General features: G+C 48.2%; 1 protein-coding gene across 1 annotated transcript in view; it reads left to right on the top strand.

Moving 5' to 3' along the window:
• The window catches only part of SNX25 (sorting nexin 25), an 880,463-nt gene that overhangs the window by 244,527 nt on the left and 609,149 nt on the right, over positions 1–26,787 (top strand). Inside the window, exon 2 of the mRNA XM_085641936.1 lies at positions 2,899–2,983. Coding sequence (XP_085498062.1) covers positions 2,899–2,983 — 85 coding nt within the window. The remainder of the gene's footprint in view (positions 1–2,898; positions 2,984–26,787) is intronic.

The following is a 26,787-nucleotide window of genomic DNA, read 5'->3' on the forward strand; positions in this document are numbered from 1 at the left end:
CCGGGAGTTCCTGGAAAATACACAAAACTCTAACAACATACCTCCCTTGGAAGCATACTTGTGTCGCATGAATCCAACGCGCCCCACTATTAAACTGGGCTGCAGCATTTGAAAACAAGATGGCCGGTGCTGTTTTGGAACGCATATTCATTGTGCGCTCCAAAGGAGTACCAGCCATTTTAAATGCTGATCTCGGGAGAGGAAGTGTTGTTCAGGCTAGAGTGGCTGACTTTGCTGCTAGGGCTCGAGCGGTTCATGTATGTGCCGGAGGCTCAACTCCCTCTGTGGGTAAATATGCAACTGGTGTTTGTGTACCTTGTGATGGAGTTTGTGCTATGTTAATGTATTTTTTATTTTTTAAAGCCACACAAATCACAAAGGCTTTCCTGTGGATGAGGATGAGGGGGCGTATTGGGGAATTGAAATGCCATCAGCTGAGCGCGTTTAGATGGAAATGGATAATATCCAGAGCTAACGCGCACAAGCCAAATGCTTTACAGTGAAGCCTGGCGGCCGTGATTGGGGTGCCACGCTTACTGGGAAGTGGGAAGTGCTCAGTGTCAATATAAACAAGACGTGCTCTGTGGCGGGAGGGGGAGCAGGAGGTGAGCCTGCGAGTGGTGTGTGCGACATTGAAGTAATTTCACTGTGGCGCCAAAAGTGAAAGCAGATGCAGCGGAGCATGTCGCGCGTGCTTGGCGGGGGCGGGGGAGCGCATTCCAGACGGGGGATCGGACCCTTTGAAGTGCTCCCAAAAGCGGAGTGCATGGCGGCACGATGCGCGCGATTGTGCGCTTGCTAGCCATGCAATCTGCTTTTGGGAGCACTTTTAAAAGCCCTCTTACAATAGTCTCGCCTTGCGATCGCTTACGCGATAGCAAGGCGAGACCTAAAAAGAAACACTCATCGCTGCTCATGGATAACTGGAAAAAGTTCTTTAGTTTCCCTTTATGCTGACAATATTATACTATATTTTGAAGAACTGTACTGCAACCTTAATCCCCTCATGAAGGAGATTTTGCGATTTGGCCGCTTTTCCAGACTGCATATCAACCTGAGCAAATCCCAGATGATCCCCTTACCTCTGATATGGGCAGACGGACAACAGACCCCCCCCAGAGTGATGTGATAGCCTGGTCCGATATCTAGATATTATGGTCCACCATGACACAGCATTAGTTATCCTGGAAAATTATGATCCTATAATCTGAAAAAATGAATGAACAGGTAGAAGGCATACTGCTGCCACAGGCTTCCACTTTCTCTTGAGAAGCCAATTCCTGTGTTGAATGTACGGGTGGGAAGACTTGATGATTAACTTGACTACTGTGCCCCTTTCTTATTCCCCAGAGAGTTCAAGCAAATCTTTATTTTGAACATTATTTGGTGGCCTAGGCCAAACATTTGTTTAATTAAATACAGACTGAATGGCAACTTCCAACAGATGAAATAGAGTGCAGCACGGCAGAGGGTACCTCCTTGACCACTATAGCGACTCGTACGGCTGTGTGCCCGCATTATGCTCAGAGATTGCAAAAAGTACCATGGATGCTTGGCATAGATTGTCTGCTGTGGTGGTAGTGAGAGGACTCTTCTCACCCTCGCTGTCAATTATAAACAATGCCCTACTACCTGCTTCTTATGAATCTAAGGCCCAAAGACAATTAACTGACTGGCGCCTGAGGACTTAGGGTGATATTTTTTATTGATTGCCAGTTCATTACATTAGAGCTCTTTAAACAGAAAGCTGGAGCTACACCCTATTTCTACATTTCAGGCTTAAACATACACTGAAGGAGGATAGCCCAGATTTTGCGGCTCCACCCCCACATTATTTGTTCTTTTGATGGTACACGCCTTTGTGGCTACCCAAGGACAGATTAAACCTTATAATGCAATAGCTGAGACATGGTTAGCGCTGGAAGTTTATGCAAAATCGAGCTAGGTTAAAAGACTTGAGTGCGATAAAGTCTGATAATATTTGGCAATACTGCTGTATATACACACATAAGTTGTTGCTAAATAGTAGATCTCAGTTTGTACATTTCAAAGTATTATATGGAATGGTTAATTCCCCGGGTGGTTAAAGTCCATCGGATTGAATGTGAACCTGTACAGCCCTAAGTGTGGAGGTCCTGAGGCGGATTATTTCGACAGGATGTGGGCCTGACCTCCAATGTACACCTACTGGGAGAGAGTATTTGATTATTATCCGAAACGGTGGCAGTGTAGTTAACTCCCCCCTCAACCCCCCTTCTCTGTGATTGTGCTAATTATGAAAAAATACACTCATTAGAGTTCTTGTAAGTTCTTAGCCGCACAAGAGTAGCGTTAAGATGAGGTATAGGATGCCCTTCCACCGAGCAAGACTGAATATCTGGCCTGATGTATTGTGATAATACGCTGAATATTTACACTAACTCATTTTTGTGGGTTGGCAAGGGTTCATAACCATCAAAAAATCAAAAACAGTGAGAACATTCCTAGTAACAGTACATCTACACAGATATTCTCTGTTAATGTTTCATTTAATTGTGTTGCTAAAGTGGTATGTGTATGATCAATATTTATAGCCCATATGTACATATAATTTATATAAGACACAACATTTGAACCCCTGCATTGAAAACAAGTGAACAATAAGATAGCTGCATGTAAACTGTCAAGGGTGAACTAGTTAAAATAACAGAGTGAAAACAGCTAATCTTTTAGTGACCAGTAATAAGAGCAATGTCATGTGGGAAGATCACCGGCTCCTTCCTTTTACTTTTCTTCCTTTTTTCGATATGACCAAAGCAATGGTGTAATATTTCACTGGATGTCTTTCATGCTGCACTATATGCCATATCTGCGGTCCATTCTCTCAAAGCAGTGATACCCACCTTCTTTATATTTTAGAGCCACCTGTGCGGAAATTCGTCTGAGCCAAGTCATTCAAGAAGAGTGGTCATTTCTCACACTTTGGACAAAGCTCTGAAGGAAGGTAAGCTCAAGTGACAGTGTTTGTAAAATGTTATTATCGTCTGTTATTCTTTTAATGCTCCTCCAGTCTCCAATCTATGGATGCTTGGTTTGTCTCTGGAAATCCACGTGAGTCTGTTGTGTCACCATGTGCTAAATGTTGTGGTTTTTTGTATGGCGACCCCTTTAAGGAGGACAAATATGATTCATTCATTGTTCACATTAGGAATGGCCTTGTGATATTCACACATTCTTAGCGACTGTGGAGGCTGTGATACTGATCTGCATTCCACTGCAGTTCATCAAAGTGATAACCGGTGGCCTAAGTTTTGCTGAATTGGGAAATCAATAAAAGTTTATTTAATATCTACGGATATCAAGTGAAGGCAATTGTGTCTTTTCACTACATGGCCTATAAATATACCGCCATAGTAAGTTACTCAGGTTTCTTGCTGAATATTAAAAAAACATAAGAACAATAATCTGGTTTACAAGATAGAACTTGTTTACTATTTTTGACATAGGCACTAAATTAGGCGTACAGAAGAGCGCACAAAGTTCTTGAAGCAACAAATGCCCCACTTTGAATCTCAAGTGAAAAGCAGATCTCAAATATTCCTCGGGCACAAGAACATCTGTGCATAGTATCTGATATAGATCTATAGGTCTTAATGTTGACAATTGGAAGCACAAAAAACAAACAAATCCATTTGCATATACACATATACACATGCCAAGAAGAAGAAGAGGAGACAATCCAGGCTTAGTGCCTGACAATTGAGTACGATTTATTGAACAATGCAGTTTAACCACACATTTCAGTACAAGTACTAGCAAAGCGTTATTGCCTTGTACGATGGGTGAAAGCTTACTGTTTTCTCCCAAAATTACACACACGCACGCACGCCCCCCCCCCCCCCCCATCGAAAGAGCAGTGTTGTTTCACTAATATAACTTTTGTACTATATGACATCTGCACCAAACTTTCCTCCAAAAACCTTAATCCACCTGGGCCGCTTCATGGAAAGTTTTGCGCTGATCCGTCATGCAGGGGACAAGAAAACGAAATTCCAATGTTAATTTCTATACAAAGCTTGGATGTCAAAAAAATCGGAATTGAATCAAATTTGGGCCTCCTCATTGTCTTACGGACTCGGGGACTCTTTCTCCATGTCCTGAAAATGCTTTCTTAAAAAGACCATAAGGGGGGAAGGGTAGGGACCCCCAGGCCCTTGTGGGGGAGTGGTGCCACAGCAGTCTCCAACTGTGAAATCTCAAATTCCTCTATTCGTGCAAGATGACAGTGATGATTTGAGATATGGTGGAAGACAGTGACCAGGCCTCTGACAAATATTCACTCATTGGCTTTTGCTGTTATGTTTAATAACACGCTCCAGGGGTGCAGCCGGCATGCGTTCACAAAAATGAAATTCATTATGAAACAACACACACATTGTTTCCACAAACGTGCTATTAAGTGCTTCAAAAAGCGCTGGGTAGAAGACTGATGCTAATGTCCCTGGTGTTCTGCTTGTTTTTCAGATTTTCTCATTGCGCCTTTGCTAATCCCACCCCTTTGTTAGGGATGATTTTTTTTTTTTTTTTTTTTTTTAACTCCATGCTCTCCAAAATCCTTACCTGCTCTCCCATCCCTTCACCCCTCCCTGCCTGGTGCCAAGCGGACTGCACGCCAGCGGTCCCCGCCACCACGGATGTCTCCCCTGCCACTCACTCACATTGTTAATGTGTACAGGAAGCGGATTGTGCCAATGTTCATGAGGAACTGGTTTTATTGCATTTTCAGCGTTCTAGTAAAAGTAATACAAACAAAGTCCTGGCTCTGCCCCGCAGCCTACGCCGAGCCATAAGCAGCTCTGTTGAGTTTCGACCTAAAACAATGCAACTAAATAGTAACTGGACATGAATTAGCTGCTTCACCCATGCCACTAGTTTCATGTCCCTTTTAAAAGCAGAAGTGTGCGTTTTGATAAAACTGGGCCATGGCCTCTTTGGAAAAATTCTGGCCAATTGCACTTCTTTTTTTTTTTTTTTAACAAAATAAACACTGAGCCTAACAGCAACTCCTGTTTAATATAGCACTTGGAAAAGGTTCAAGGGAATACCTTGGGAAGAGAGGAGTGGAGCATGAAGGGTGCCAAATGTAATTTGCCCGGGGCGCAATCTGAGCAAAGACCAGCCCTACTTGCAGCAGGTCACAAGGTGCGCCTAACCTCACAAAGCACTTCAGCTTGACATTAATTAACATATTTCCTCTCCGATCCGACGAGTTGTCACATCGCCATGCCTGATGACGTCCCGGACTTCTGGGACAACAGGCATTTGGCTGCGTGCGGATGGGGAGGGGCGGCGCGAGTGCGCGCCAGTTAAGGGAAAGTGGGAAAGTAAAAGGAGGCGATTAAGAAAGCAAGGAAAGAATAAAGACGCGTTTAAACCCAATCGCGTCAGTGAGATTATTTCAAGGGGAACAGAAAATCTGGCGACGAGGGTGGGATGCGAAGACACCCCCCTCAGCTGAACAAGAGTGGACAGCAGCGAGCAGCATCCAGCCAGAGAGAGGCATTTTGCTCGGCCCAATAATCAAACACTGCCGATCTGCTCACTCTGCAGCCCCATGAGGACACCTGAAGAAGCAAGTCCCTGAGGTCTGAAAGAGATGAAAATACAGCGCTGGGGTAAGAACATCATCACTCACACATTTGAACTGGCATACAAGTGTCACGCTCGGCGGCCATTTTAAGGTCAGGCACATCCCCATAAGAAGACATTGACACCAGTCTGGCGGACATTTTGAAGTCCGGCAAGGACAAGAAAGCACCCTGAGCCCACTGAAAAGAGATTTGAGGCTGTGCAAGCGCCGTGAGAAGCATCAGGAGGGACAGTGGAAATAGCAGTACGTCACCATGTCCACCCGACCCGATTCCACGCAAAACGCACCACCAGGACCAACTCCAGCCGCGTTGCCAGCGCCAGATGGACCCCTACTAATGGGTGTATCGTTCCTGCGTCCCCCCGAACCTCTAATTCTGACTTCAGGACACAGCATGGGCCCCAAGTGGAAGAGCTGGCTGGAAGAATTCAAAGACTTCATGAAAGGTTCAAGAGTAGATGACCCTGACCATCAACTTATAGCACTGAGAAACCTAGTGGGCAAAGACATTGGACAAATAATCAAAGAATTGCCCCCAGCAAACGCTGCATCCTATGCAGATGTGAAGAACGCTCTGAACAGGAAATTTCTCCACAAACGTAACCTAGATTACGAATGCTACACCTTCAACCTTGCGTCCCAAGAATGCGATGAATCTATGGGCGACTTCATTTCACGACTAAAGCGTCTGGCACGCTACTGCGAGTTTGACAACTTCAACTTCATACTGAAGATGCGCTTCGCTTATGCATTATCGAAGGATGCCTGTCAGAGTCACTGCGACGTCGACTACTCAAAAAACACTACTCGCTTGATGACATTGAAGAATGTACTCGCATAAATGATCAGGCTGAAGAGCATGCCAAGAAAATGGAAGCCGGGAAAACAGAAAAGCGAGAACAAGCCCTCCGAGTCCAATCCTGGACAGACACAAAGCGCCGGCCAGATCACCGGAGACCTAATAAACTCACAAGTTCGTCTCACAGTGAGGCCAGAACCAACCGCCACACTGCTACCGCTGCGGCCTGGAATACCCACTCACCGGCACCTGCCCAGCCCTAGGACAACAATGCCACAGGTTCGGGAGAGACAATCACTTTGAAGCTATGTGCCAAACACGGCGCAAAGAAACAAGACTGGTCAGACGAAGCGTCGGGACACGCCACCACGTGAGGGCAGTGCACGAAAGAAGAGGCCGTTCGACCAGCTCATCCAGGTCTAGCACCCAGTCTCAAGCTTCATATCGATCTCACCGGTCGTCATCAAGAGAATCGTCTGCACTCACTCCCATATCACAAGACAGTGACGAGTACGTATGCATGGTGGCAGACCCAGACCGATTGAAGAAATACCCCTGACTGGACATTCAAATGGGAAACTATTCCGCCAAGTTTGTCCTAGACACGGGAGCATCACTGAACTACATCTGCACAACGGAATATGAAAAGATGTGCCCGAAACCAAAGCTAGAACCGGCCGCAGTACGTGTCTACACATGGATGTCCAAAGAGCCATTGCCATGTCTAGGACGTTTTCTCACAACACTTACCTACAAGGACAGGACAATTCAGGCCCAAGTCCACGTCCCAGAAGGCCCTGAAGCTGCTGACTGTCTACTCAGCCTACCCACAGCAGAACGGCTGAGATTAGTAGAGATCCTATTTAAAGTGGACGACTCACCTGACATGATCAACAAATTCCCGAAGTTGTTCTCAGGCCTAGGAAAACTGGCCAATGTCAAAGTCAAACTCCACATCAATGAGAAAATAACGCCAGTGGCCCAACACCACAGGAAAGTACAGTTCCACCTCCAACAAGCTGTCGATGACGAGCTCCAAGATCTGCTGAGAGCTGACATCATAGAGCGGTCCTCTGGACCCACTCCATGGGTGTCTCCGGTGGTAGTGGTCCCCAAACGAGGTAATGAAAACAAGGTGCGCCTGTGCGTGGACATGCGTGCCCCGAATACGGCCATGGAACGGGAGACACATCCTGGACCCCACATCAGCGACATGATTACTCGCCTGAATGGAGCAACGGTCTTTTCAAAATTAGACCTCAACAAAGGATACCACCAGCTCGAACTCCATGAGGAGTCGAGATACATTACCACGTTCACCACCCATCAAGGACTCTTCAGAGACAAACGCCTTAATTTTGGCATTTCGTCAGCAGCAGAAATCTTCCAAGAATCCGTTCGGCGAGTAATCCATCACATTCCTAACTCATTCAACTACAGTGACGACATACTCGTATTTGGTACGACACGCGAAGACCATGACAAAGCCCTAGATCGCGTGTGCCATGCCCTGCTCAATGCCAACCTCACACTCAACAGAGACAAGTGTGAATTCCACAAGTCGACTCTCAAATTCTACGGCCACATCTTCTCTGAAGACGGCATGAGACCAGACCCTGACAAAGTCTCAGCACTCGCTGACACCCCGCAACCTCGCGATGTCGGTGACATTCGGTCATTCCTGGGCATGGCCAGCTATTGTGCCAGATACATTAAAGACTATGCCACCATCAGCTATCCACTGCGAGAGCTAACGAGACCAGGCCAACCATTCCACTGGTCCAAGGCATGTGATCATGCGTTCAATAAGATCAAGGGTGCTGTTAGCTCTGCCGCACATTTGGCTCACTTCAATCCCAAACGGAAGTCACCGTTGACGCCAGCCCCGTAGGTCTTGCCGCCATTTTTGCCCAGTACGATGATGACCGGGACCAGCGTCACATCATAGCCTATGCCAGCCACAGCCTCACTGACACTGAGAAGGCGTACTCACAACCAGAGAAAGAAAGTCTGGCCGTCGTGTGGGCATGTGAGCATTTTCATCTGTTTGTCTATGGGAAGCACTTCATACTTATTACTGACCACCAGGCCTTGGTTACCATCTTCGGCAACCCTCGAGCTAAGATGCCTCCAAGGATCGAGAGATGGGGGATCCGTTTGCAGGATTACACTTACATCATTATTCACAAACCAGGAAATGCGGAGAACCCAGCGGATTATATCTCACGCCATCCTCAAATACGGACACAGACACGCACTTCGCTAGCCGAAGAATACCTTCACTTCGTTATTGACCAAGCGCGCCCACCTGCTGTCCCACTAGATGCCATTATAGACGCCACTGCCAAGGATATCACACTCCAAGACGTCATGCAACGCATTCGAACAGACTCATGGAGACATCTGGAGACTTCCCAAAATACCACTGCCATCAACATACATCAACTGTCATCCTTCAAACACGTCAAGGATGACTTCACAATCAGTGCGGATGGACTACTACTGAGAGACAGGAGGATCGCCATTCCTCACCAACTACGTCAAGGGACTGTTAATTTAGCCCATGAAGGCCACATAGGTGTCGTAGCCACAAAGAAAGCACTGAGAGAGAGGGTTTGGTTCCCGTCCCTTGATCAAATGGTAGAAGCCACGCTTCAAGATTGCCCACAATGCCAACTAGTGGGAAGAGTCGAACCACCCGTCCCACTGCAGATGTTTGATCTTCCGGACGGCGTATGGCATCAAGTTGCTGTTGACTTCTTTGGCCCACTAAAGTCTGGGAAATATGTTGTCGTCATCATGGACGAATATTCTCACTTCCCCATTGCACACCAAGTACCATCCACAAGAGCATCTGCTGTCATTCCCATTCTTGATGAAGTGTTCGCAGCATGGGGAATCCCCAAGATAGTGAAGGCGGACAATGGACCGCCTTTCAATGGACGCGAGTTCACAGAATTCGCAGATCATCTGAACTTTAAACACCGGAAAATCACCCCCTTATGGCCACAAGCTAATGGGATGGTTGAGCGCTCCATGGCCACCCTGAAGAAAACAATACAACAAGCAGAGTTGTCACAGCGTGACATTCGACACGTGCGTAACAAAGTACTAAGAGCATACCGAACCACACCACACAGCACCACCAACAGGTGCCTCGCTACCCTAATGCTCGGGAGAACCCCACGCACCAGAATCCCGACGTTGGATGCAGTCCTACAATCCAGACTCCCGACCTCATATCACGAGACACTGATGGACATTGACAGAGACAAGAAAGCAAAGATGAAAGACTACGCCGACAATCGGCGCCATGCAAAAACATCCAATATCCACAAAGGAGATTGGGTCCTAGTAAAGCAGGAACAGAAAACTAAAGCGGATAGCCGATATCATGCCCACCCGTTACAAGTAATAAAGAAGAAAGGAACCATGATCACAGCCGCTTCTGCAACAAAGAGAATCACGAGAAACATATCACACTTCAAGAAAGGTAATCCAGCAGCTTACAGTTGAGAAGACGAAACGGACAGAGACACAGACACCTCAGATCCAGGAGTGGACAGACTTGAAGAACGTCTTCGTGTAACCAACACAGATGAATCCAGAGAACAACATCCTCCTCGCCGGACCCAGAGGACTACTCGAAGGCCAGTTCGACTTATTGAAGAACTTTAAAGAATAATGACTCAAGGTACATGCCAATTTACAAAAGGGGCAGACGTCACATCGCCATGCCTGATCACGTCCTGGACTTCCGGGACAGGCATTTGGCTGCGGGCGGATGGGGAGGCGCGGCGCGAGTGCGCACCAGTTATGGGAAAGCTAGGAAAGTAAAAGGAGGCGATTAAGAAAGCAAGGAAATAATAAAGACGCATTTAAACCCAATCGCGTCAGTGAGATTATTTCAGGGGGAACAGAAAACGAGTGTCCTGTTCCATCCAGAGTTTCTCTTTAATTTGATGGCCCCATTTACTACAGTAAGGACGTTTTACTCGTGGTTATAGAAATCTGAGGTACGAGGACCATTTTTGGGGGCCAGCCGAGAAGAGTCTGACTGAGGATGCTGCATTGAGTATATGCGGAGGTCTGCGACCCTTACCCTACCGGTGCGCGTCGGCTGCTGGCTCCTCCCGACACCTCCTGGCCTGGCCTCCGCCGTGCCTGCTGCGACTTGTCTATAGACTTTTCAAAGATTCACATGTTAGGTTGGCCTCCAATAAATAAAGGATGATCTGACCTTCGTGAGATTTCAGTGCAGCTTCCCATATAAAGTGGAAAGTAAAGAAAACTCACTCTCTGTTATGGAAGGAAATGAGAAGTTTGTTAAACCTCAGTCATTTAAACAGTTTAAATGTTAAACCTCAGTCATTTAAACAGTTTAAACTTTCTCAATTTATTTTCCCATACACTCGGAAGCAAAACACGATTCGTCAAAGAAATTGGACGGGGAATAATGAAAAAAATACCTCACCTGGTATGATGGCGTGAGAAAGCAGCAACAATTTCACATACTGAACCAAGAGAATTTGTTTGCATGTTTTTGTTTCATAGATTGATTTACCGAGGGCTTGCCTTATGTACCAAAATAAGACACAGCTTGAGCAGGGCATAACTCAATCAATCAATCCGTTAATTTTTATAGTGCACTACTTACCTGCAAAGGTTTCAAGGCGCTGAGGGGGGGGGGTTGCTGCTGCTACTGGTCGAAAAGCCAGGTCTTGAGTCGTCTCCTGAAGGTCAGCAGGTCTTCGGTTTGTCGTAGGTTGAGGGGAGGGTGTTCCAGGTCTTGGCGGCGCGGTGGGAGAATGACCTGCCTCCGGATGTGGTTCTACGGATGCACGGAACCGTGGCCAGGGCGTGGTCGGCGGAGCGGAGTTTCCTGTTGGGTACGTAGAAGGAGAGTCGACTGTTGAGATAGGCTGGGCCGGTTTTGTGGAGTGCCTTGTGAGCGTGGATCAGGAGCTTGAAGGAGATTCTTCTGTCGACGGGGAGCCAGTGCAGGTTCCTCAGGTGTGGGGTGATGTGGTTGCGGCGCGGGACGTCAAGGATCAGGCATGCAGAGGCGTTATGGATTCTTTGCAGTCTGTTGATGAGCTTGGTCGGGGCTCCGCGTAGAGGGCGTATCCGTAGTCGAGTCTGCTGCTGACTAGGGCCTGGGTGACTGTTTTCCTCGTGTCTGTCGGGATCCATCTGTAGATCTTGCGGAGCATGCGGAGGGCGTCGAAGCAGGTAGAGGAGACTGCGTTGACTTGTTTGGTCATGGTGAGTTTCGAGTCGAGGATGACTCCCAGGTTGCGTGCGTGGTTGGTAGGAGCCGGGGGTGGCCCAAGTGATGCGGGACACCAGGGGTCATCCCATGCTGAGGGGTTGGGCCCGAGGATGAGGATCTCTGTCTTGTCTGTGTTCAGCTTAAGTCGGCTTTCCTCCATCCAGTCGGCGACAGCCTTCATTCCCTGGTGGAGGTTGGACTTGGCGGTGGGGGGTCCTTGGTGAGGGAGAGGATCAGCTGCGTGTCGTCGGCGTAGCAGATTATGTTGAGGTCGGGCGATGTGTGCAAGTGGTGCCATGTAGACGTTGAACAGCGTCGGGCTGAGGGAGGATCCCTGCGGGACGCCGCAGATGATCTCGGAGGCTTCGGACCGGAACGGGGGGAGGCGGACTCCGAGTTCTGCCGGAGAGGAAGGAGGTGGTCCAGTCCAGGGTCTTGTCTCGGATCCCTGCGTCGTGGAGGCGCGTGCGTAGTGTGTGGTGCCAGACGGTGTCGAAGGCGGCGGAGAGGTCCAGGAGGATGAGGGCCGCCGTCTCGCCGTTGTCTAGCAGAATCCTGATGTCGTCTGTGGCGGCGATGAGGCGGGTCTCGGTGCTGTGGTTGCTGCGGAATCCTGATTGGGAGAGGTCCAGGATGCTGTTGTCTTCGAGGTGACGGGTGAGCTTGATGTTAACTATCTTCTCGATGACCTTTGCCGGGAACGGAAGCAGGGAGATGGGCCGGAAGTTCTTGAGGTCGCTCGGATCCGCCTTGGGTTTCATCAGTAGGGCGTTGATCTCTGCGTGCTTCCAGCTCTCAGGGAAGGTAGTGGTCTCGAAGAAGAGGTTGATGACGTTGCGCAGGTGGGTTGCGATGGAGCTGCCGGCTTTGTTGAAGATGTGGTGTGGAAGAGGGTCCGATGGGGAGCCGGAGTAGATTGTGTTCATGGTCTTCATTATGTCCTCGATACTCACGTTGGCCCAGGTTGTCAGGGAGTCGTGGTCGATGGGGTGCGGTGGGTCCGGCGTGTCGAGGCCTGTAGGGGTCGTGCGGGGGTTGAAGCTGTCATGGATGTCTGTGATTTTGAAGTGAAAGAAGGTGGCGAGGGAGTAGCACAGGGCTTGCGATGGCGGAATGTCATTGGCGCTGGAGCTGGGGTTGGAGAGTTCCTTCACGATGTTGAAGAGCTTCTTGCTGTTGTGTGCGTTGTTGTCGAGGCGGTCTTTGAAGGAGGTCCTTTTGGTGGTCCTGATGAGGTGGTGGTGGTTGCGGATGGCGTCTTTGTGGGCAGCACGGCTGTCCGGCGTCTTCTCGCTGTGCCATTTGTTCTCCAATTTCCGGCAGGTGCGCTTTGATGCTCGAGTTCCGGGGTGAACCAGCTGGCTCTCTTGCTGGTGTCTCTGTTGGTTGGCTTTTTCAGCGGGGCTTAGGTGTTGGCGCAGTAGTCCATCCAGCGTCTGAGGATGCGTGCACCATTGTCTGGGTTGGTGGGGTTGGTCGGTGGGTTGAGTGCGAGGTTTGTCTATAGTTCTTCAGTGACTTTACCCCAGCCGCGATGGGGGATCTGTAGAGTGCGGTGGTGTGTGAGGGGTTTTCGGAAGGTGAAGTGGATGCAGTGGTGGTCTGTCCAGGTGAGTTCGGGGGCTTTGCTGAAGGCGACGTGGGGGCTTGAGGAGAAGATGGCATCGAGCGTGTGACCGGCGATGTGGGTCGGCGTCGTGACGAGCTGTTTTAGTCCGAGGTTGGCGAGGTTGTCGATCAGGGGGGTGGAGTTGCTGTCGTTGTTGTTCTCCAGATGATAGTTCAGGTCTCCGAGGAGGATGTAGTCGGTGTAGGTCAGCGCGTGTGTGCTGATGAAGTCGGCGATGGAGTCGCAGAATTGTGGTCGGGGTCCGGGCGGTCTGTAGACGAGGGTGCCTCTTAGGGTGGTCTTGGGGTCCATGTGGATCTGGAAGTGCATGTGTTCTGTGGTGCTGAGAGTGTCGTTGGTGTTTGTTGAGACCCTGATGGTGTTCTTGTGGACGATGGCAATTCCTCCTCCGGCTCCGTTGGTGCGGTCTCTGCGGGTGATCTTGTATCCGTCGGGGATGGCTATGGCGATGTCTGGAGAGGAGGCTTCGATCATCCAGGTGACGGTCAGGAAGGCAACGTCCGGAGATGCGGTGTCGAGTAGGTCCCAGAGTTCGACGGCGTGTTTGCGTGCGGAGCGGGTGTTGATCAGGATGCATCTGAGCTGGTTGGGTTCCGTCGTGGCGGGTGTCTCGGCGCCTTCGAGGCAGAAGAAGCTGCAGTTCCGGCAGGCGAAGGGACCGTGGGTGCGCTTCGGGGCGGCCTTGCAGCAGGTGTGGGTCCTTCCTGAGTTGAGAGCGACGAGGGTGCTAGCGTTGTAACAGAGGCACTCTTCATGGCTGGTGCGGGAGCAGGGGTTCTGGCGCTGGGCGCGGTCCAGGCGCGGACGGGCGCAGACGGGCTTGCCTTAGGCGCGCCAGCGGCGCGACCGCTCAGCGTCCGCCATATATGGGGAGGTGGGGAGGGAGGAGCAGGTGGGAGGCGGGTGGCAGGGGCAGGGAATGGGCACGGAGGGGGCGGGGCCGCAGGGGATGTAGCGGCAGGGACGGGAGCTGGGAAGCGAAGCAGTCGCAAGGTAGGAAAACAAGGCAAAAAGGGGTACAGAAACAAAAGGGGGCACAGCAGCAGATGGGCAGGGGGCACAGAGCAGAAAGGTCGCTGCAGGGGCGGGAGGCAGACGAGGGACAGAGGGAGAAAACCGGGCAGTGGGGGCACAGAAGTAAAAGAGGTCACAGCGGCGAGCGGGGGCAGGGGGGTACAGAAGAGGAACGGGTGTACAGAAGGAGGGCAGAGGAGTACAGAAGAGAGAAGGGCAGACAGAATACAGGCACAACAGAGAGCAGATACAAACCTAAGGCCACCACTGGCCACCAGGGATGAGGCGCAGGTGGTAGCCTGCGGATGGTGGAGGACCTTGACTTCAGCGGCGGCAGCAGGAACGCAGGCGGAGCTGCAGCGGGTGGGGGGGGTGGAGCGACCTACCCGGCAAGGTCAAGGGTCGCTCTGTGGAAGTAGTGGTGTTACCTCAGAGGAGTAGTGGTGGGGGCGGTGAAGCAGTGTTGTGTGTGTGGGGGGGGGGGGTTGAGGAGAGTAAGTTGCGGGTGCGAACTGTGCACAAAGTAAACAAAACTGCCTTAAATTTGAAACTGCGAGCAGCGACCTCGGAGGAGGGGGTGGGCTCAGTGTGGTGATTTAACGGCACAGGGGAGTAAGTGACAGAGATGTCAGCTTCAAACAATGCTAAATCTGCAATAGCCTGACGGTAGGAGGGGCCATCACACTCTGTGCAGTGTGCTGTCCATCAAAAATATTCTTTTAGTGAAATCGCTGAGGAGTGAACTCAGCATACAAAGGAGGTACATTTACACAAATGCACAAACAACTAGACAGGATTTTTGAATGCCACAAATAATAGCCAATGGCAATTAGTGGGTGTGCCAAAACTCGCAGAAGAGATACAACAGGTCTTGCAAACCCACATTGCTTACTTGCTCACTGCATGCATTCCATCACCCGCCCATTTTTTGTATTTGATTGCCCATGTAACATACCTCTACTGAAATGTCAGTGGTTCTACAACCAGTCTTTCTGAACAAATTATGTTGAAATGTGATCCTTAAATCATAAACAGGGGTTCAGACCCACTGTAAATGATCAATAAATAATTAATTATTCTGAAATCCTTCACGCCGAAGAATGGATGTTGAGGTGTAAAAGCAGGCTACACATGCAACCAGTCAATCTGGAGCTACCAGTAGCTCGCAGAAATCTTCAGAGTAGCTCCTACCCTTGGGTTCATACTCTGCACCACTGTACTGTACGACACTTCACTCTAGGGCACTCTACTACACTTTACTCTGACAGTCCTCTTCACGATACTCCACTCTATGATGCTCAACTCCATTAAACTCTGCTCCACTGACACTCTACCAGAGCTTTGCTAACTTTTTTTTTTTTTACTTCACAGTAGACAGACTATAAAGAGGATGTGAGCGTGTAGTATGTGTGTATGACGTTTGAGTGTCTGTATACGGGCACTGAACGCGTGTTTATGTGTGTAAACTAATTACGGTACACACAATAATCATGTCTGACTATCTACATCTCAAGTGCAATTGCACGAAGATATACTATTTGTTAGTTCACCCTGCTATTCCCCTCTCTTCCACCTCGGTTGTATCTAGCCATTTACTGTCTTACATTCGTGGCTCAGCGCAGCTTTGGGCACTGCGGTCTTCTCAATGCTTTCCGAAACACTCACTCATTGACAGAGGGGCAGGCCTTTCTCACTACCAGATGTCACCCCAAACCTTTATAATCAGCTGATGGGTTATAAACAGCCAATATTCAGTTTGAGGCTTGTAGAATAATGTCAGTTAAGTAGTGTATAAAATAAAAGATAATTTTCTGGCTGCAGCCAGTTGACAGGCCAGGTCAGGGGAAGCTACTTATGATTGATGTGCGGGGGAGACGATGAAAGGTCAGAGGTGTGTGAGGAGCAATTTTATGGGAGATAAGTAACTTCGGCTTTCGGAAGTCCTATGAATTACTCCTCTCTCCCAGAAGAAAATGAACCAAGTGAGCTGTCTTCTTAAGAATTGAAAATGTGACCCACTAGATATACATGTCTCTGTAGACGCCATATTAACCTATGAACCATCAGGTGTTCTGCAGGTTGCATACTGATCTCTGCTATAGGTGGATTAACCCAGTGAACTATCTTTTTCCCAATTTGAAAATGTGACCCACAGGAAACACATCTCTGCAGGCTGTACCCATCTTGCAGCAGGCTAGTTTGCCTAACAAACTATTTTACTGCAAATGACACTGCGATCTCTGCCACTGGTGCTTTAGGCCGCTGAGCTACCATACTAGTATATACTCCTGTGACCAAATGCTTCTCTTACACAGATCTATAATAGACACTCATCCATTGTGACAGCCTCCTAGGCCAGGATATGCCTCACAACATAAACAGAGCTCCAGGGAGGGGAGTGAACAAACATCTCAGAGAGCTAAAGACTTCCCTATTTTAATCTTGGGTGTACATGTAAAATGAGCATTGGTAAAGGCAATAGGTTTCCCCTATGCCAAATCCATTGGCTTTGTCAATGTTTTTGTTACATGTTGCACAGCTGTTGATCTGCTGTGCAACATGGCTTAAATTAGAAAAAAAACACTATGATGTGGTCAATGCTGGCTGCGTCCTATTCCTTTTTTTCTACGTCATAGCAATTTTTAGGTCGAGCCTAGCGCAGTGCGCATGCGCTGCCCTAGGAAAACGACTTCTTGGAATCGCTCTAGACTTTTCACACGCTCATGCATGTGTTTTGTTTTGTGCATTATTTTCATTGGTCTTTGCGTGTGTCTTTCTAAAAAAGACATCACGCAATTGGGCAAAGGCGGCTGCATGTCCGATCATGTATCCGCCCACGGCTTATGGCTTGCGGTTACGAGCAGGGGCACACTGTGTGTCATCTGTTCGGTTTCGGATTTCAAAGGTTTTGTGTCGCGTCCACTTTGTGGCCGCGTCCATGCGGCCGCGCACTGTTTCCTGTAAACAGCGCTTGTTTTCATTACGAGCGCTTTTCACCAAACACACCTCAGCCGGCGCCCTACATGCTGCAGGTCCGTCTCACTTAGCTCGCGCTGCAGTATAATCAAACACTTCGGACGCTGCAGTATGTCCTTGCAATTTATGTACACGCTTTTGCCAGCTAGCTCGGTAGCAGCTTTCCATCGCTGCTTTTAAAATCCCTGTCTTTTTCTCACTCTTGCTGCTTCATTTCGCTCGCCCCATGTCTGCTCCTTCACTTACTCCCACCCTTAACCCCCCCCCCCCCCCCCCCACCATTTTGTGCCAGCCGTTGACAGGAGGTGGAAAGCAGACACTTGAAACAAACTCACAACTGGGCTGAGGCCACCAATGCGAACGCAGGACAATGTTCAACATGGCTGTTTGGGGTTTTATCTGCATTTCTGATACCTACATCGTATTCCGTAGCACAACAGGGATTTCCTGAAAGTTTAAGCCACGTCATAGAACATACTTGCTTTCCCGATGGGCGCCCTCTGCTTCACATGACATTGTCCAGACCTATCCTTAGTGTTTAGTCGTTAAAGGCAGTTGAAACCGGCTGGGACTTTAATCTGGTTACTCCAGCTGCAGCCTCGGTCCCTGTGAATGTCAGTCCTGTTGCTGTTTATTTACGGCTCCGGGGGTGCATAACATGGTGTCTGTTACTGACAGTGTGTGTGTGTCTCTATTCCTGTATACAAGTGTTGAGGGGGGAGGGGGGGGACTCTGAATAAGCGGCTGTGTACCAAAGCATTAAGCTACACAGCTAGCTTGATCTGTGAGGAACGATGGGCATGCTACAAACGCCATTTTGCACAGTGTGTTTGTGACATGCCAATCTCGCCAAAGTTGTTACTCCTTCATGCGTTACCCTGTTAACACTGTTCAAAAGAGTTTGTAAGTAAATAAAATGTTTATTTACAGCATCTGCCGAAGTGAAGGAATTGTATAATACTCTAAGGGCACAGTTCATGAAAGCTGATTCAATGACAAAAAAAAAAGATTCAGACTAACACTAACTTTCAGGAAAAAACTACAACCCAGACATCAATTTAAGCTGCAAGGGTGGCTCAGTGAGTTAAGCAAAATGGCTCATCAAATTACAAGCTTACCTTTCACATTTGGTTTACTCTGCATAATGACCTACATAAGCACAGCCATAACCCAGTGTGTAGCAATTGTATAGCTCTTCAATCCCTGGTTAGATTTCCCAGTACAGAATGAGAAGAGTCAAGCTCTGCACTTCCCGAAGCTGCGCGTGCTGCCGTGATGCAGCAGTATGTTTGTGATTTATCTACTGGCAGGTATTGCTTTGTAGTTGTCGGGTTTGGTAACCGCCACATCCTGAAGCCCTCTAGACACCGTGTCTCAAGTCTGCAGCTTTGTAGTAACCTCCTTGAAGTGCGACTTATTAGCAGTGTCTTCAGCATAGCCCTGCTCTGATTCAAAGAGTGCCCACATTTGCAAACATTCGTATGCACAACAGAAAGCGCTTGAGCTTCGGAGAAACCGCGCCGTTCATGACATGGGCTGTAAGTTACAAAAAAAAGCATTTGCATAGCCAATAGGTCTTGCTTTTGGGACCTTATAAATATTTAGTTATGCAGCACAATACCCTTGGTGCAACACATCAACAGTTGCATGGCTAAACACTTATAAGGGCCCAAAGGCGAGACCTATTGGCTATGCGAATGCTTGTTCTTTTTTTTTTCTTTTACTTTAATCCAAGTTGCACAGCAGCTCAACTGCTGTGCAACATGTAAAGAAAACATGGACAAACCCAATAGATTTTGCATAGGTAAAACCTATTGGCTTTGGTAATGGTTTGTTTTCAGAGTTACAGATAATTTTGTTGCAGTGTATTGAAAGGCTTCTCCATGTCTATCAAAACCACTCCTTCTTGTCGTGAGTTTGCAGACATTCCCCATATAATGGAATATGTGTCTGACTAGTCTGGCACTTTATAACCTTTTCCTTCTTTCTTGCTACTTCACATTAAACCTCACGTATGCTTTGCAGACCCTTCTTTAGACATATTTGATTACTTTGCCAGCCTGTGTCCTCATAGCCATACATTATCATGTTTCCTCACACCCATGCAAGCAAGGTATTCCTAAACAACTTGTTACGCCATACCAAAAAAAAAATTTGAAAGTGCCTACCATCAGCCAGTCATTATCTTTCTCAGAGCAATGCTTTCCTACCTAATGAATGGAATATAAAATTCAAATACATTTTTTAAAAAAGTAATACTGACTTAAATTTAAATGTATAGATATGTGCATTTTAAATTAAAAATTATGTCACATAAATCTTCATCAATTTACGTTAAATAAAATTGACTAATATAAATAAAAGTTAAACACTATCAAAGATGCAAAATAAAGCAGTTGTGATCTAGTAACTCGCAATGGAAAGATTCTCCGTATATACTAAACATGATTTGCTGACTTCCCATGTGAAAACATGCGGAAGTAAAGATTGACATTCACGCAGAAGGCTTCCGTTCACTTTTTATAAATAACATCACCTGCACTCCTATAATAGAAAGCAATGCTCTGTCCTCCTGCAAAAGCAGATATTCCAGAAGGGCTGTTAGACATGGCTTTATAAGAGAGGTCGGTGGTGTAAGAGAAGCTCCACCATGGATGAGAGAAGCCGCACCACCATGGGAACTGAGAAACACAGTTTCTAGATACGGAAGGTTCAGCAGTACTGTGGGAAACATCACTCCCATATGTTGCACGCCAATACCACTAGACCCATACTGAGCACAACGATGTCTCACAAAATTAAAGGCTGGACCTCTGAGCTGCATATTAGGCAGCAGCAGGCACATCATCCTACTACACTCTCTATCTTGCAAGGAGAACAGAAATAGGTGTAAACATATTAGCCAGTTGGGAAACGAACATTTTCTGACACCATGGTGCCTCTGGAAAACTTGCCCAGCATGCCTGTCTCATTTATGACATGCCAGGCAGCTGGCTGTACTGATCTCACAGCTGTCTTTGAGGCAGACATGTAACTTTATATATTTAAAATTAGGGAACCCGCAAAGAAGGATATAACTATTGAGATAAGAAGGGCCAGTTTCAGCGAGATAGGAATATCCCACCCCAGCACCTCCGAGAGACATGCCAAAACCCCTCGCCAGAACCTCAGGAGTGCAGTACATTGCCAGATTGTTTGTATTTAGGTGCCCTCAGTTGTACCTCAGCGCAAGCATAATGGGGATTCCACCAGGCCGGCCCACCACAACTTACACATGGTGAAGTAAACCCGATGAAGGTATTTAAATTGTTGCGCCGCGCGGAAACGCCAGCGCCTCGCCCAATGATCATTGTCCAGCGGACCCAGGTCCGCCCCGTTCCTCTCGGAGTGTGTCTAATGTGGTAGGCATATTGATAATGTGTATATATTTTAGTGATTTTATGGTCCCCGAGATCAACCATAAAGACCTTTTGCCTCAATAGGGTTAAATTCTGGTATATTCTCCAGGTGTGTAATGTAGGGGGTTAGAGCATGGCGAAGTTGAAGATATTTTAAAACTGCTGAGGGGCATGTTGAATTCTCTCTAGAGCTCCTGAAATGATTTCAATGTCTGACCCTGCAGGACCACCCACAGCGTAGATAACGTAGCTGGGGTAGGAGGCCGTAATGCCACAAGGTAGTCTCTCTAGTCAGTCGGCCCCACCACCCTATCCGACGCAGAGACTGCCTCCATGTCACAAATACCGCCCTCATGGCTGGCGGTATGGCCCGGGTACAGGCAAGTATGAAGAATCATATCATCCATTAGCTAGTGCTCAACTGCGTATGCCCTGTCTCGCCTATCCCCGTACCACCAGTTGTTAAGGAAAAGGAGGTGAGACACCTCATGGTATGCCTGGATATCCAGGGTAGCCATTCCCCCACAATATGTGGATTGAAAGCAGGTTCTCAGGGCGACACGGGTGGTCTGCCCGGTTTTAAGAATACAACTACCTCAGCATGTCTCCAGTCCTGCTGGAGACGCCCCATATCCACGGCGGCATTGATCACTGCAAGGTAGTGGGCCTGAGTTGGGATTGAAATATTTTGTAAAACTCGCTCTGGAAGCCATTAGGACCTGGTGCTTTACCCGAGTGTAGGTCTGTCAATGCAACTCCCAAGTTCTTCATTGTTAGTGGGGTGTCCAGCTTCTCTCTCGCCACGTCAGAAAGAGCTCGCTGGGGCAAGTCATCTAAGAAACGATGGATAGTGGCTTCCGGTAAGATCTCCCTAGGGGCATATAATTCTTCAAATTATTCTGCAAAGCTTTATACGATTTGAGCTGGGTCAGAGAGTATCCTGCCTTCATGGCCACGGACACCAAGGTTGGTATGTGGGTGTAATGCCAGCTGACAGATGATGAAGTAATTGATATATTGTAAGAAACTTGAAGAAATGTCCCCGCTATCCTAAATTTTAATGGGCAGTAGCTCCATATAAAATTAACAGTGTCACCCACAGAAGAAATGAAATCACTGTGACTTCATTTCTTCTGTGGGTGACACTGTTATTATATATGGAGCTACTGCCCATTAAAAATTTAGGATAGTGGGGACGTTCCTTCATGTTTCTTATTGTACTTTCCCTGGCTTGGAATTTCCCCCAGAACTAGCGTTCTCAGGGTCCCTCTTATGTTCTCTTGTAATTGCTGTATTGTGCTATGGGTTGCCAGCCACGCCAGTCTGGCCTCGTCCAACAACTCTCCGGCGTACAGTTGCTGCATGAGGAGCAATGAGGAGCAATTGACGGCGTGCCATGGCCCTGTTCTCTCCCCTACTCTTCCGTTCTAGATCTATAAGTTGGGCCTCGGTCTAGATCAACTTCCCCAGACGCTTTTTACGCTGTGCTGTACAGAAGGAAATATCTACTCCCCGTAGGGTTGGCTTAATGGCTTCTCATAACGGCTCAGGAGATTGCACAGTCCCAGTATTATATGAGAAATAGTCTGTTATAGCTTGATACATATGCGATCTATATTAGTTATCATATAAGTGCCATGTGGAAAGTAGCCACTAGAATGAGGGGTGCTCGGGGCCTATCCACAGCCCCATCGCCACAACGGGAGTGAGCTTAGAGGCCACTGGGCAAGATCTCCTCTGTCGTTTTCTATGGAGACAGCCTGAGGGCACAAACACGTAGTCCAATAGGGAGAAGTAATCATGAACGCTCGAGTAGTATGTGAATTATTGGTCAGTCCGGTGAAATCTCCTCCAGGTGTCTACCAATCCCATCCCATGTACCAAGGACTGCAACCACGATTCTCGCATTGCCGTTGGTTTCCTAGCCATGCACCACCTGTCCTGAGTTGGGCATAATACATAATTCCAGTCTCCCCCAACCACCGTCAGTCCTTAGGGAATCTCCACCCAGACAGTCATCAGGCGCTCTAGCCATGACTTGGCGTAGGCAAATGGGTCTCTGCGATGGATTAAAATCGCTACCCCGAAAGGACCCCTAGTAAACCTAGAGTGAAAGATCTGAGTATATCAAAAGCGGGAGAGACAGGGTGCTTTAGTGCCTAACAAATGAGTTTCCTGTAGCAGTAGGACATCTGCTTTGTATCGCTTGGCCTGGCGAAGTATGGCCCTTCGTTTTATCTTGTCCAGAATGCCCCTCACATTCCAGCTAACCATGCAGAGCCCCATAATTGGGCCTCGGTCTTGACTCGAGACATGTAATCAAGTGGATTGAGTGTGTCTGGTTTGACTCGGTATGGTGTCATCAGATGGGGTTCTGTATAAATGATAGAGAAGCATGGATGTTTCTGCAGGCCCACCCCTCTGCATCCTCCACTGGCACCGCCAGGCCTTTTGTGAGAGAATCCAGGGTGGAGACCTTATTTTGAAGAGAGGCAACCGTGTCTTCCACAGTTGAGATCTGCGTTTCTGCCTCAGTGATTCTTTCAATAGCACTGCGCAGGTCTTGGCGAATGAGCATAACATCGGAGCCCACAACCCCGATTTTGGCACCAAGCATGTTTCTAGATTGCGTAATGGCAGCCATTAAGGCTGCTTTATCCGGTATGGCGTTTGTTTGATCTCCTGGGTCTGTCGCCTGGTTCCATGCTCCTGTATATCTGTCCATTATGCTCTGTTTAGCTCCGGTGCCGAGCATTTTATCCCTCATCATCGTTTGGCAGTGGGCGGTGGATACTGAATCCTCTGTGATGCAGGTGGGCCTCCTCGAGGACCAGCTGGTAAATGGGTGGTAGGTAGTGGCTGGGCTGAGCACCCCACCCGCAAGCCGCAACAGGACCTAGCCTGCCCGCCTCCGCAAGTGGGTGCACCCAAGCCCTCCTAATGGGTGACCCGAGCCACCACCGCCGGCTCAGACTCTTCTGGTGGAAGTGCTAGTGTCTGTAAAGACTCCCCCTCCTGGTCTTATAATTTCTGGCCCGGCCGGTCCTGTGACCACGGCTTCCCACCTTGTATCGGGCGGTCGAGCATGTGCTTGGGCCACCACATGGAGGCCCCACCGCTGTGAGGCCAGATAGGGTCTGCTACTGTGTCGTCTTCTGTATTTGAGGGAGTTCCAGTGTTGCCTGCTTCAACTCTGAAGTCACCTGGGCTCCAGTACACCTCCCAGGCAGCTTTTTTTCAAGGTAGGCCTCGAATCCGGCGAGTCTCGGCCTGCGATTGCTCCGCCGCATCAGAGCAGCCGAATCACAGTAGCGCTGTGGCCCAACCTGGCTGCCGAGGTCCAGGATCTGTGCCACCTGTGCAATCGTGCCCACTGTCTCTATTTCGCTGCTCCTGGGGTATCGCTCACCTCCGAATGTATGACATTACAACGCATACATTTACATCGCGGTACATTATATCGCGGTTTTGACAACGCAAGTCGTTACAACGACTTGCGTTGGAGGGCGCTGGACTTAGGAGTAGTATATTTTACTATTCCAACTCCAGTCTACGTACAGTAGGGAAGGTGTTGGATAGTAAATTATACTATTCCTTGTCCTAGAGCACCATCTAGCGCAAGTCGTTGTAACGACTTGCGTTGTAAAAACCGCGATGTAATGGCATCGCGATGTAATCCCCGTGTTGTAAACGATGTTTCCCCTCACCTCCACATGGCCATCTCCATAATGTAGGTCCGCAGCCTAGTCTGTAGGCCGCCGGCCTCACCCACCGGCCGATCCACTCTGGAGCGCCTCTGGATGACCCAGCGACCCACAGGCTCCAACCGGCACCCCTGGCAGTCTCTTTAAGGAGAGGGAGGCCTCACCAGGTGTCACCGTGCTCGTCCGGTCTCTGGCCGCCGGGCCCCGGTACGTCCCTCCGGCTGCCCCAGCCCGGACAGGCATCAATCTTCAGTGAGTCGAAGTCTGGAGCCGCTCTGCTGCACCAGAGCGGCCGGATCACCACAACGCCGCCCGACCTGGCCGCTGAGATGAAGAATCCAGGTCGCCGGCGTCGGCTCCTCCCCGACCACAATTTTCACGAGGCTGTGCAAGTGCATCAGCCCGCCTCCGTGCAGCCGTCGCCGATCTTTGGTCCGCAGCTGGCTCTGTATGTTGTCGGCCCCTCTCACCGGCCGTCTCACTCCGGAGCTCCTCCAGGCACCCCGGGTGCCTCACCGGTTCCATGTAACTCACCCAACAGTCTTATAGAAGAGATGGCAGGCGCATCCTGGTGCCATGGCACCCGTCCGCCTCCCTGCCTCCCAAGGTTGCCAGGCCGCTCCACCCCAGCAGCAATGAAGAATCCCTTGTGCTGCGATCAACGGTATCTTCGGTACTCCCACAGACAGCGGGCAGGCCTGGGATTACTTGTGTGCTCTTGAGGATATATAAGTGTGCCGAATCGGCAGGATTTTAGATTGGTTATTGCCGGGCTACGAGAGCTCGCCTAAGACGCCTCTGCCATGTTGGACCGCTAGTCCACACCCCCCAATTTACACATTTTAATGTCTTGTCAGTTCACTATAAATTGAATGTTTACCATTGCCCATGTATCTTTAACTATATTATTTTTACATATTATTTTATTTTATTTTTTTAACTTTTTTATCAGAAGCTTTATCCAGGTTGGCCACTACGGTTCCTCACCTCAGTATTTCACTTAACTGTTTTTTGTAAGAAGTCTTTTTGTATTAACATTATGGATTGCATGTCTTCCCTTAGGACCCTTAAATACAAAAACCTCTATGTTGCTGCAGAAAGACATTTTCAGGGAGCTATGCAGGTTCGATGCAAGCGTTGTGTCCTCAAGTTGATCCTTCTCAAATTCTAAGTGCAGCAGTGAAGTCATGGCATAGATTCCGAATTTTAGCAATGTTCTCTCTACCTAGATATCTTAAACTCTTTTACAAAGGACATAGGTCGGAATATCCTTGCCGCAGTCCCCCAAATCACACTATACATCCTAGACAAACGTTCAATGGTGGTCGTTAGAGTTGCCTCTATCGAAGTAACCTTCTTTTCATTATTTGTTGAACAAGTTTTTGAGACTGCTAAAATCAGCCCACCACTCTAGGATGAGCCTACTGTGCATTCCCACTGCATCCTCCACGTCTGGCATGGGAGAACCCTTGAAAGGTGGGAAACTGGTAAGCGAATGGTGTGTATGGATGAGCAGGTTCTAGACCCTCAATTGTATTACAGTCACAAATAATGGAAATGTCTATGTCGAAAACATCAAAGATGCAGCCAGGAAGTACGCCTTGCAAATCAGTGTTGAAAAATGAGACTAACAATTTAAATGGGGATGTTTGTAAATTGATATGAATACATCAATGTGCCAGCTTATTAAATGCCAATTGTTATATAAAATAAATATAATAAGGTGCCAGGCTTGAAACGTTTTCTATAATGTTATAGAAGACCCATTTGCTGGTTTATAACACAGCAGATTTCTCTGGAGCCAAAGTCTGGGTTATTATTCATGTCGTAAATTTGGCATGGGAAGGATGGTTGCCCATAACAACGTAATCATTTTATTATTTTGAAAGGGCTGGTGCTTAATTAGAAGTTCTTTGTTACTAAATTCATATTTGCCTACTACCATCTGTCCTGAAATTTCTGAAACGCTTTATAGATATTCTCGCAGGTAGCAACTTGAATCGCATATTGGATATTAACACGCAGAGATTCATCACCAGTGCTAGAAAACGAAATATTGTGGTGACGTGTTCTTGGGAAATGCATGGGGTGCTCTGATTTCACAGATGCTCAGAGGCACATGTACTCGCAGGAGAAGCAGTTCACATTTTACTTCAACAGCCTCTTTTCATCGTCAACACCTATAACACAAGATGAGGTTAGAAATGTAAGGTGTTTTATGTTACACCCCTGAACGTTTTATTATTTTTGATAGAATAAGGGAGTCAAACAGTCAGGAATTGTCTGGAACAATTACTTGATGAGCGTTCCATCTTTTTATTTAAAATAATTATTCCTCACCTGGTGGTTACCTCGTTTTGTGGAG

The sequence above is a fragment of the Triturus cristatus genome, chromosome 2_2, assembly GCF_964204655.1.
Source record: "Triturus cristatus chromosome 2_2, aTriCri1.1, whole genome shotgun sequence".
Lineage (NCBI taxonomy): Eukaryota > Metazoa > Chordata > Amphibia > Caudata > Salamandridae > Triturus > Triturus cristatus.